General features: G+C 34.1%; 1 protein-coding gene across 1 annotated transcript; it reads left to right on the top strand.

Annotated features, from left to right (window-relative positions):
* The first annotated feature begins 224 nt into the window (after positions 1-224).
* On the top strand, positions 225-9,586 carry LOC135848525 (phenoloxidase subunit 1-like). Its single transcript, XM_065368447.1, has 13 exons — positions 225-276; positions 620-695; positions 832-1,012; positions 1,099-1,337; positions 5,756-5,958; positions 6,045-6,195; positions 6,279-6,383; positions 6,460-6,633; positions 6,750-6,878; positions 7,476-7,718; positions 8,250-8,388; positions 8,652-8,914; positions 9,124-9,586. Exons 2-13 carry the CDS (start codon positions 621-623, stop codon positions 9,448-9,450), a joined length of 2,229 nt encoding a protein of 742 aa, XP_065224519.1. The 5' UTR covers positions 225-276; position 620; the 3' UTR covers positions 9,451-9,586.
* Positions 9,587-12,820: the final 3,234 nt, after the last annotated feature.

Genomic DNA, 12,820 nt, shown 5'->3' with positions numbered 1-12,820 from the left:
TGAATCTGAAAATTATCAACGATTCGTAAGAATTTTGTCATTTACGAAGTAAATTCGGATAGTGAATCAAGAAATTATTAACGATTCGTAAGAATTTTGTCATTTACGAAGTAAATTCGGATCGTGAAACAAGAAAGAGTTGACACCATGCAATTACGTAACTAATTAGTAATTACCTATACCTATATAAGCATTGAGCATCGTCATATGTGAACATACGAGTATCGTGCATTGCAGAGTTATTCTACGCTTCAAAGCACCGATTTTCTACCTCAAGTAAGTACCATCCTTTGCTACTTTTATTTTCAAATGAATCGCAATCGAGTTTAATGTAATATGTACATATCCTTATCGGTTTCATTCTGAATTTTATAAATCGTTCTTACCTATAGAGTTTCCTTTAAAATGAGCTTCTTTTTTAAACATTTTATCGCAAAAGCTGGAATTCTTTAGTCAATTGATTTCTTTTCTTGGATGGAAGGGCTTCTCAAAAGTAGTATACCGTCAAAGACACAAGGCCAATACTTATTTTTTGGAATTATATTTTAAAAAACATACGAATGTCCGCCATCAAAAATGAATTCATTGGTACTTGGCTATATCGAATTCATGTTCACAGAATGTCTGCCAACGTTCCAGATCAATTATTGGATGTAGTCTGCTTGTTACAAACTGCAGCTCGACAAAATGTCCAAGTAAGTGTTTTCTCTCTGCAATAATATGGCGAAAGAAAAGAATTTACTTACTTAGTCTAAAATTCAAAATACTGCATTTGATTGCCCTTTTATCTGCAATTTGAATTTAAAAATATCCTTCTCGTTTGGCAAACAGAAGCCACAATTTGAAAATTTGCAAGAACCGGAACCAGTCAAAGCACCACTAACCAGGCCACTCAGAGACCAGTACTTTGAGGCGGTAAAGTTTGCATCAAAGTTACGGAAAGGGGTACATATGGAAACATTCAATCCTATTCATCAGAAATGCGCCTCATATTTGATCAACATCTTCTACGGTATGTTGAAGAAATTCCTGACTGAAATTCACATGCAGAGGATACAGGCTACCAACTATAATCTCATAAAATGCGTCTATTTGCAGGAATTCCGTTACACAAATTAAAAGAAGCTGTCGAATATGCTCAAACGCAGGTGAATATTTCATTATTGAATTATGCTCTTTCGGTAGCACTTCTCCATCGTGACGATGCCGTCGAAGCCAATATCCAACTGCCGTCTCATCTAACTACAGAGCCTGGGATGTACTTCGATATGGAAAACGTTAAATATGATATGCTCAATTCAAAAGCAAACCAAGTTATGCCTGGCGAAGTTCCAAAGGTAATTTTGACTAATTTTTCTACCAAAACATCCTAAAATCTAAAACACTTCTGTTTTAAAATTTATATAATAAGTATACTTAGTATACTGTGGAAACCATGAGCTGTGGGTCTGAAACGATTTTGGGATTGCGTTTTGATTTCGGGATAAAAATTATTCATTTCGGGATTGTGTAGATGGGAGAAAATTACCCAGCTTTCGACCATTAATTATCGAATATTCACGTTATCATTATTTCGAAATTACGATTTAATATTGTGAAGATAGTCGATTTTCATTAATATTTCAACAATTCCGCTGTGTTAATCTTCGACATTCCAACCGACATTATAACTTTTTAAACATGGAGAGGGAGCCCTTCATTTTGTCCGCGATCATAACGACCCACAGTGTGACCTGAGCAGAATTTAGGAGGAAAAAAGTCTCTTTGAATGTAGTAATTTTGGAATATGTCTGACTAGAAGTATTTTTTAGCGCTTAATCTGAATATGATATCAATTTTTGACTATGGGCATTAGGGGGGTGGGGGAGGGGGTAAAATCATGAAAATTGGCTTAATAACCAATATGGGTATCCTCATATATGTTTTTTGAGGCGCTGAATCCGAATTCAATGGTAGTTTTTATCTATGGTCATCAGGGGGTGGGGAGAGGGGGCGGGAGGGGGTGAAATCATGAAAATAGGCTTAAAAACCAATATGGGTATCCTCATTTATGTTTTTTGAGGCGCTGAATCCGAATTCGATAGTATTTTTTATCTATGGTCATCAGGGGGTGGGGGAGAGGGGGAGGGAGGGAGTAAAATCACGAAATGGGTTTAAAAACTAATATGGGTATCCTCATATACGTTTTTTGAGGCGCTGAATCCGAATCCAATATTAGTTTTTTTTTTGTCTATGGTCATTTGAGAGTGGGAAAGAGGGGGAGGAAAGGGGCAAAATCATGAAATGAGTTTATAAACCAATATGGGTATCCTCATATCCGTTTTTTGAGGCGCTGAATCCGAATCCGATATTAGGTTTTGTCCATGGTAATCGGATGTTCCATGCTATTATAATTTTTTTTTTGAATTTTGACTGAAGAAGGGACAAGGGAGGAGGTGGAACGGATAGAGCAGCCCAAATCGAAAAACTAAGCCCATATTCGGATTCAACGTCCCCAACAACATTACAAACGATACGTCACATGGTATTATTTTTTTTTCAATTTTGGATCATAAAGGGTGGGGGAGGGGGTGGAAAGGGTAGAGAAGGCCAGATCGAAAAACTAAGTCCATCTTCGGACTCAGCGTCCCCAAAAACATAACAAACGATATGTCACATGGTATTATTTTTTAAATTTTGGACCATAAAGAGTGGGGGGAGGGGGTGGAGAGGGTAGAGAAAGCCAGATCAAAAAACCAAGTCGATATTCGGACTCAGCGCCCCCAAAAACATAACAAACCACACGTCACATGGTATTATAATTTTTTTTTCAATTTTGGATCATAAAGGGGCGGGGGTGGCAGATCACTACCTTAGGGGTACGATGTTTCAAATCGGACATGAAATTTGCATTCAGCACAAAAAAAAACAATTTGTACCCCTCAAAATCTGGATTACCATAGAAAAAGGTTTCCTACCCCCTCCATTTCATTCTGATTCCACCGTAGGGGGGAAGTTGCAAACTTATCTCATTGGTTGAAACAAATTATGAGAAGGTATCAAATTTAGCATCTTTCAAAACCAAAATCATTACACCCCGGCCGGAATTCACCCTAAAAAATTTGAAATTAGAAAATTCAGGTACTTAAAAAATCACTAATTTTGATGTAATCTCTAGAAAAAAACGATTTTTGGACACTTATGGAAAAAATCAAGTATACAAGAGGTGATTTGGAAACAGCATGAAATTTTGCGTCTTTTGAGCCCAAAACCATTTTTCTGAAAAAATTTTTAGATAGAAAAAAAAATTTCTACATTTAACACCTTTTTTTGCAATATTTCTACGTTTTTGGCTGCTAAAACCAAAAATATTGCAAACCAACTAAAGCTCAGTTGTAAAAAATTTTCGAGCCTATATTTGGTGTCACATTTTCTTGCATTTGAAATTTGTTTAACTTACACCCCAATTTTTGAAAGCCAAGTTTACTATTTTTTTGAAAATTTCAAAATTACAAATTTTTCCTCCAACTTCAACAGCTTATAATCACATTATAAATAATTGTAAATTCAAAATTAAGTACATTAATAGAATCTACATACATCCCTTCAGCTTTCATTTCCATGTTTCAGAATTTTCCTACCTACTATTTAACACATGCAAACTTGATGAAATGTACAACACCGCGCACTTATCAACATTACCTTCACCATTTTTCACATTCCTAGAATATTGAAGTGCCCCTATCTGTAATTCCAGGAAAAGTGGGTGGGCGAGTTTTTAATGATTGTATGTGTTACTCTGAAGTATTTTCAAGTAGAAAACAGTGGTTTCTGATGAATCCGTCAATTTGACTTTTTTCCTCCTGAATTTTGCTCAGGTCCCACTGTGCGCGACCCAGAGAAGTTCATGAGCTAGCATATCGATCGGGAGAGAGATATCAATTTCATCATTCCAATACCCAGTGCATAACCAGATATCCAGAACGGCAAAGTTGGTGTAGATTAGTTCATATTTCTACACTTTCGAAGAAATCAAAATTCAAAAACTCTAAAATGTTTTAATTTTTGGTGTTTTTAAATTTATTTTCGAATTTATTGATGATTTCTCCCTCCACAATTGGATTTGTTTTGGTTCTATTCTTTTAAACATTTATTCAAGTTTTGAGATTGGTTTAGGGATTGAAACAATTGTTTTGGTTCCGGGATAAATCAGTTCCAGTTTCGGGATTTTCATTTCAACCAATTTTTAGCCCAAATTGACTATTTAATGGACCCTGCAAGGGATCTAAAAAATGGGACATCAAGAAGATGGGATACGATGCGACGTAGGGAACCTGATGGTTATATACTTATAATCCGAATGAATGATGATAAATGATGTAAAATGACAATTTATCGAAAGAAAGTCGAGGAAAAAAGGCAAAAATCTAAATCCCAAATTCGGGATTGTTCCTGGTTCAAAATTATATCAGTTCCAGGATTTTTTTGGTTTTGGGATCAAGAAAAATAACGATTTCGGTTTCGGGATTTGTTTTGGGATTGGATTTGAATCTGGATTTAATTGGTTCCAGTTACGGGATCGTTCAATACCACCTATAGTAGAAGGCCTGAGCGCTGTTTTGTGACATCTTCGCTAATACTTACATACCTAACATATCATGCATAATACACTATAGAAATGAATGAAAAATGCACTCAAACGAATTAAATCCTGCGAAAATTTTATTTTTCATATTTTATTTACATGAATAATAAATTTATGATCACGTAGGAATGATTTAAAAATGAAAAAATTAGGTTATAAACAACACTGTTTTTCAACATTAAAGACGAAAGTTATACATAAACTTGACAAAATTATACCTTCTGGAGGAAATCACAACACTCACTGGTGATAAAATAATCGTCGAATATTCGTTAACTTGTCAAAATCCTACTAAAATAAATTGATATAAACTCTATTCCAATATAGGTATGTATTCTATAAAAACCATACATATGACAGGTGTTTAGTTTCTTCAGCAGCAATGTGATTGATAAAAACAATTTCTCTGATTTTACTGACCAACTTAAGTGATGAATTAATGACTCGAACACTTTCAGCTAATTGGTTTGAGATGTTGATGGTTTCTTGATTAGATATCCATTGTAGTTGGATGGTTGTATTCATGATGCAGATTCAAAAAGCATTGTAGATAATGTAGATTATACATATGGTTCACTATTCATTTCACTGCAACGTTATTCCAGTAAAACACAGGTACTAGTACACATCAGTTTTCATTTTTTAATTCACTTCATAAGAGTACCCTATGTAGATCTACACATTCAAATCACATATTAGTCACAACACAAACAGATTGCAAAAAATTCACTTTTATACAAAAAGAAAGTAAACCAACACCGCCAATAGTTGAAAACAACAATATTTCGTCACTATACCACATTTTAGAATGAATATTAATTAAAATATCATAACTTTAATAACTTTTTAAACGAAAGTTTTATTCAATTTCACGAACTCGCCATTTGAATATACGTTAAGATTCAAATGATAAACACAATGGAGTCCCTACTAGGTGTGACGTCAGAAGGTGATAGATAACAATTCAGCACTCAGGCCTTCTACTATAGGTGGTATTGGATTGTTTCGGTCCTACAGCTCTGAGAGGGAGTTTTTGTTTTTTTTGGGAAGGATGTGATTCATTTTACTTAATTTTACAGTTTAATTACAACTTAGCAATATTCAGCATTTCCATTGTTTTATTTTTTGTAGAGATTTGTAAACATGACTAACAATTTCACCGCCACCAATCTTGATCCTGAAAATAAAGTAGCCTACTTCAGAGAAGACATTGGATTAAATTTGCATCGTCGTCACTGGTATGAAGCTTATTCTTTCGACGCAGCAGATTACATCGTGAAAAAAGATCGGCGAGGGGAATTGTTCTATTACATGCACCAACAGATTCAAGCCAGGTAGATGATGTTTATTTTCATCTCAACATCATACACTATGAATTGAGAATTTTCATAGATTATTTATCTCACTCGTATCTTTATAGATACAATTTTGAAAGATTCAGCAACGGTTTACCTCGAGTTGAACCGTTTGAAGATTTCAGGGGACTCATAAAAGAAGCTTATTTCCCCAAATTGAACCAAACGGCTAGATCCAACTTATTTAGTTCCAGACCAGCAAATTCCAAGTGGGATGTATGTCAGACTGGAGAGCTATGTTATCTTTCCTTTTATAGATAACACAATGACTTATTTTCATCTGTCATTTTTCACCACAGAATCTTCATAGAGATATCTATTACATTAAGATTTCCACCATGGAGCGTTGGAGGGACAGAATTTTTGATGCTATTGATCTAGGATACGCAAATGCCATAGATCCGGTAGGTACATACCTATACTTTTTCATCCAATATTCTCTCCCATTTCAATAAAATTATCGGAGAATTCTTTTTCCAGCATACCAAAAACGAGATTATAAAGAAAATAGATGACGAAACTGGAATCGATGAATTAGCAAACACTGTTGAAGCTGTAGAAAGTTTAAGTTGGAATTATCAATACTACGGTAATTTGCACAACAGAGGGCATTTATTCTTTGGATATGTGCACGATCCGGATCACCGATTCCAGGTTAACATCTAAAATAGACCTAAATATTTGTAGTTCTGCAAGAGCCATCATGCTCAGACTGAGACTGTATGCATAAGCAATGGCCATACTCTTGTTAGTGAACTTTTCATTTACAGGAAGAGAGCGGTGTTATGGCCACTACTGAGACTTCTATGAGGGATCCTGTATTTTATCGTTGGCACGCATTCATCGACAATATTTTTCAACATTATAAAAGAACACTTCCACCTTACACCATTGAACAGGTTGTCAGATATTTATGTTTGAAGTACATTCGGAGTAATTTTAAGTGTTGTATCCTCTGAAAGTTGATGATATGCAGAATAATGTCACAAACATGAGTTCATCAAATTTATTAGGTTACCTTACATTACAGCAAACAAATTTGAATTGAATAGAATAGAGAATTGAGGGAATCAAAGTTTTGAAGAAATTTTCGTCTGCTTTCATTGATCCAGAAAATTAAAATTTTATCAAGAAATTTAGAAGGTTACTATCAGAGTATTTTCCAATGTTATGGGATTTTGATTTTTTTTTTGTTGGCATTGAACCAAATTTTAGAGAACCCTTATAAATTTTAATTTCTTACATAATATGCACATAAATAGATATCACACATGACTTATGTACTTATCCACATCTATACTTGATCTTCCACTCTGGCAATTAAGAGAACATTAATATTCCTAGCCTATTATGACAAAATCCGATATTTTATAAACCATTTTTTCATCGTCTTCAACTTATCATAGTCGATTTTATTTTGACTAGAACTGACATGAAAATGCATGTTGAGGTACTGTAAATAAACGTATGGGTATAACATGGTGAAATGTTTACAGAGACAATTTAAAGGTATCGAAATCAAAGACGTAAAAATTCGATCCCAAGAACCCAAGCCAGACAATGACAATGAAAATGAAGTGGATCATCATCATGTGAGCAATGTCCTCAGAACATACTGGGAATACGATGCAGTTGATATTACTCAAGGTTTGCTCAGCCTAAATGTGAATGAAACAAATGAACGTATTTACGCAGTTTTCACCCATTTACAACATAGAGAATTTGAATACGAAATCAAAGTAAGTGTTACCTACTTTTTAAAAAAATATATCACGTGAGTTGGTACACATGGTGGGGATATTTGCAAATAGAGACAGAAAACTGACACAAAAAAAAAATAGAATTTCTAAACAAGATTCGATAGAAATCAAAACTAAAACATTGAATTTGAAGTCACCACACTGAAACATGTTGATATGAAAAAACTCATTCAATACCACTACAAAAAAATTCAACACTGAATTAGACATAAAATTGTCAGTAGGCGAATCACTGTCGAAAAATTTGATCGAAAAATGGCTAAAAAAAATTTACCAAAACTTGTGGCAAAAAATCAAGTTTTATGCTACCGAAAAAAAAAAAAATCCCAGAATGAATAGATACCTACTTACAAAAGTTATTCTAAATTACTGTGAAAAGTGTACCTATCTACTTGAAATCACAGAAAACCAGAATGAAAAATTGTTTCCCTCAGATAACGACCAAAAAATTCACCTACCCGGAGACCCGGACTCTCGGTTGTTTTATTTATAAGTAATACATATTTCCAGGTTGAAAACACCCTCCCCCACGATGTGATTGGAACTGTGAGAATTTTCTTGGCTCCGCATGCCGATGAAAGTGGATCTCAAGATACTTTCAATGGTCAACGAAGAATGTTCATGGAAATGGACAAGTTTACAGCCAAATGTAAGTATATTCAGATCTTCAAAAATCAGGTCAACACTTTTTGCTGTAGAAATTTAAAAATTCTGTGGAAATTCAAAATCCCACCAAAGATCTCAGAATTACTCAAAATGTCCAAATTCAGATTTTGGAGGTAACGTTTCAGACGAGACGAAGTCAATTGTGCAAATTTCAAATAGAACAGAAATTAATTTTCAACTGTTTGAATTTCTGAAAAAAGTGACACATATCTATCTACCTATCTACTGACTTTTTCTCCCCCACAGTGCCTGCAAAAGAAATTACCAATATCAAGCGTAAATCCATCGAATCGTCGGTGACAATTCCATTCGAAAAGACTTTCATGACTTTATCTGATGTCCAACAACTGGCGAAAAATGATAAGAAACCCAACAATGAATGGAATAAAACGCTGAACGGGTACTGCGGTTGCGGTTGGCCGCATCATTTGTTGGTTGGAAAGGGACTTCCTGGGAAAGGACTCGAGTGTGATTTGTTCGTAATGATAACGAATTACGAAGACGATCGAGTGAGTGTGTAACATTTTGGAATTCTTACCTTATGCGTAAAATTAAGTAAATTGAAAAAAAAAACAAATAATAAAATCATAAAGTAGGTACAGAATTTGATCGAGTGGGTAATATTTTTTAAAAAATTGATGATTTTCTCCATCAAGTAGGTGCCGAGTTCTTGATTTCATCCCATAATAAATGTACAATTTTTTGAACCCTAATGCAGGTTGATGAAAGCCCACTACATCAGAAATGTTGCGACAAGGCATCCCTCAGCTATTGTGGAGTACGTAACAAGAAGTACCCAGACAAGAAACCCATGGGATTCCCATTCGATCGTGCTATCCCCAATTTACACGCCACCATAAACGATTTCATGACTGAAAAACAAGAAGATTTTGAAAGACAGAAAAAGGAAGATCCTGAAATGGAAATTCCTGGTAGATTATCTAACATGATAGTTGTTCCAGTTCGAGTTAAACATGAAGATGGCCATCCTAAATATGGCAAGACCTTGAAGGATGCCGGATTTAACGAAGAAATTTTCGTGTAAACAGTTTTTTAAAACTGCCGTCCGAATGAGGATCCCTTAGCTCCGATTATTGTTCATATGTATAATCTAATACTTAATACCGACAGTAGAAAATTCGTTTCAATTTATGTACTTTAATTAAATATTTGCAACCATCCGTCGCAGTCGTCAATTCACTACCTGTATTGTTTCAAGACATTCTGAAACCTTCGAAAGTACCTATTTTGGAAATTTCAGATTTTGACGAAGTGTCATAAGAACCATCCAAATGGCCCCAGAATGACTGGAATTGAGGTTTTACGAATTTCGATATTCGTAAATGAGTTAGGGATGCCATCTGAACCACTTCCCGAGAACGTTTCATTTTTCATCAATATATATTTTCTATTTTTGGTATTAATTAATAATTTTTCGGATTTTTCAATTTTCAAAAATTCACCAAAAATCGAGAAATCAACGTTAGCACTTTAAATTTTGGATTTGGGGTCCTGAGGTGGTCCCCTTTCGATCTAGCTTTGATTCGTTCATTTTCGTTTCTGCCGGTTCAGGTAGTTCCCTTGTCAGTTGTATGAACTCAGATGCTTACTGACATTATTAAAAGTAACTTTTGGTAACTTCTTCAAAATTTTACTTGATAAAAGTTACTACTTTTTTTTTCAATTTTTAAACATTCAATTTTTCCAAATCTTGGCCCGATACTTTTTGAAGGAAATAAAAAAGTTGAAAATACCACAAGTGAATAATTTACGTAACGTAAGTATTCACTTTATTATTCTTTTCGAACTAGGTACACTGCCTTTTCAGCGTTGCAGTTACAAAGCCTTGCGTTTAGCTAATGTTTCCCAAGTTTCGCTTTTTGCCAAAACAGCAAAAAATCTCGGCTTTCGTCAAAATTTTCAAAAAGTGCTGCTTTTTTCGAAAAGTGACTAAGAGTTGTTGCTTTTTCACTTCTTTTCCAAAAATTGCCAAAAATTATTGAAAATTTCAACTTTTTTGACAAAAGTTCCAAAAAGGCTTTTTTTTCAAAATTTGTCAAAAGTCTCGCTTTTTTGACAAAAATTTCAAAAAGTTTATTTTTTTGAAAAATTGTTCAAAAGTCTCGTTTTTTGGCAAAAATTATCAAAAATTATCACTTCTATTACAAAAATTGTCGAAAAGTCTCGCTTTGTTGCCAAGAAGATGCAAAATAGTCTCTTTCCTGAGAAAAATTCGGAAAAAGTATCACTTTTTTGCCAGTAAACGCTGAAAAGCCCTGCTTTTTGCTAAAATTGTCAATGTTTCGATCAAATTTCATAATTTCATTTAGACTTATTTTTTCGTTTTTTTTTTTTTTACATTAGGTAATTGAAATGTTCTGGCTTTTTTTAATATTTTTTTTGCATTGAAATGCTTTGGGAGGTCTAAAATAGTCCATAAACAAAATTTCAGGTTTTTATATTTGCGCATCAATCATCAAAAGTTGGATAGGGTATCTGTGCCAAAATCGATCGAAATGGTCACAAAAGGTAATTAATTTGAAACAGATGCTGACAAATTAATTTTGCCCTCTTGCATAAAAATTTTTCCTCCAACTGAATGATCCAATTCCAAAAACCTGCAGAGGCTCCAGAACGACTTGAGAAAATTGTAGGCTCTCACGGTGATTTGGTAACTGAAAATTTTTTTCGCATTTTTTTCAAATTCATCGCTGAAGAAAATTTTGGATTTGAACTGACAGAAACAGATTTTGAAAATTTTTGTTAAATCGATCGAAATGGTCACAAAGGTAGCAACATTTGAGTTTACACGTGTTGAATTTTATTTTGATCCCCTTCGTGACAATTTTTACAAAATCTAAAAAATTCAAAATTCTTTGGAAGTTCTAGAATGGTTTAAAACTATCACAAGTCGATGCTACAAGTAAAAATTGAAGACATCCACAAACCATGTTTCTACTTTCTACCAAATTTCAACAAATTTCAATTTTTTTTTTTTCATACAAAATGTGCCAAATTCGAATTTTTTAAAATTTTCCAAAAACTAAAAAATTAGGTTCAGAATCTGAAATTGTGCTTTATGATGTATTTTTGAGTACTTTTTCATTTTTTCTCTACCGGATTCAAAAAAAATTCTGCAGGTCGAAATACTCTACTCCCTTTTGAGCAAGGAATTGCGGCGTCATTCTTCAGCAAGTTCAGCTCCCTCTTCTCCCTGAGGCATTCTTATGATTTCTCTGTACATACGAGTATTTCAAAAAATAAATGAGTAAATTCATTACTTCTTATTTCTCTTCCCAAAGATAATTTTCAGAAAATTTTTCCATCGATAAAATATACGATAAAACATTGGTTTCTGTCGGTTCAGGTAAGTAGTTCCCTCGTGAGTTTGAGTCATGCAAATGTTCCCACAAACTTTGCATGAAGTTACGAAACAAATTTCATTTCAAAAATGGATTTTATCCACATTTCGATGCACTTGAAAAGACATCGAAAATTCGAACGCAAGCTCAAAATAACATGGGATCCCTCCTCTCTCAAAAAATAAATAAAGAAAATACAGGCTGAAAAATCCCAACCCAATAAGCAAGTACTCCTGAATTCCACCCATTGATCCGGGATCACCACAATTTTCCAATCTGGCAATCTCGAGAAAGATGAAGGCAACACAAGATCCTCGTTATTGAACGATATTGGTCAGCATTTAGGTAGAAGCTGACGGCGCTACAAGTATACAAGTAAGGTACAGTGGTCAACTGGTCATGCTACGAGTAAAAATTGAAGACATCCAGAAACCATGTTTCTACTTTCTACCAAATTTCACCAGATTTTGATTTTTTTTTTCATAAAAAATGTGCCAAATTCGAATTTTTAAAAATTTTCCAAAAACTAAAAAATTAAGTTCAGAACCTAAAATTTGGCTTTATGAATGTATTGTTGGGTACTCTTTCGATTTTTCTCTGCCCGATTCATAAAATTTTCTGCAGGTTGAAATACTCCACGTTTTGAGCGAGGAATTGCGGCGTCCTTCTTCAGCAAGTTCAGCCCCCTCCTCTCCCCGAGGAACTCTTATGATTTCTCTGTACACACGTATTTCGAAAAATAAATGTATAAATTCATTACATCTTACTGTATTTCTCTTCCCAAAGATAATTTTCAGGAAATTTTTCCATCGATAAAATATACGATAAAACATCGAAAACCTATTCAAAAACACGACAATTTATCAAACAGTCAGTAGGTAATCTCAGGCGGATATCTTCGATCGAAACCAAACAGACGAATTATCTCATTTATCGAGAATAATGTACGACGATGGTGTGAACCTGCAATACATATTAATGCCAAGAGAATCTCCTTCAACTTGGTGTACTAATCTGTCTTCTTCTTTTCCCCCCTTACAACACTCTGGTCTA

This window comes from Planococcus citri, chromosome 5 (genome assembly GCF_950023065.1).
Source record: "Planococcus citri chromosome 5, ihPlaCitr1.1, whole genome shotgun sequence".
NCBI classification, from domain to species: domain Eukaryota; kingdom Metazoa; phylum Arthropoda; class Insecta; order Hemiptera; family Pseudococcidae; genus Planococcus; species Planococcus citri.
Note: the sequence above shows the minus strand (reverse complement) of the source record. Positions and strands in the feature narration are given on the sequence as shown.

Excerpts from the sequence above, each read along its gene's own strand:
- LOC135848525 (XM_065368447.1), top strand. The coding sequence starts at position 621 with ATGTCTGCCAACGTTCCAGATCAATTATTGGATGTAGTCTGCTTGTTA. Across the intron at positions 1,013-1,098 it reads TTTGATCAACATCTTCTACG|GAATTCCGTTACACAAATTA; the intron begins GTATGTTGAAGA and ends GTCTATTTGCAG. Across the intron at positions 6,384-6,459 it reads ACGCAAATGCCATAGATCCG|CATACCAAAAACGAGATTAT; the intron begins GTAGGTACATAC and ends TTCTTTTTCCAG.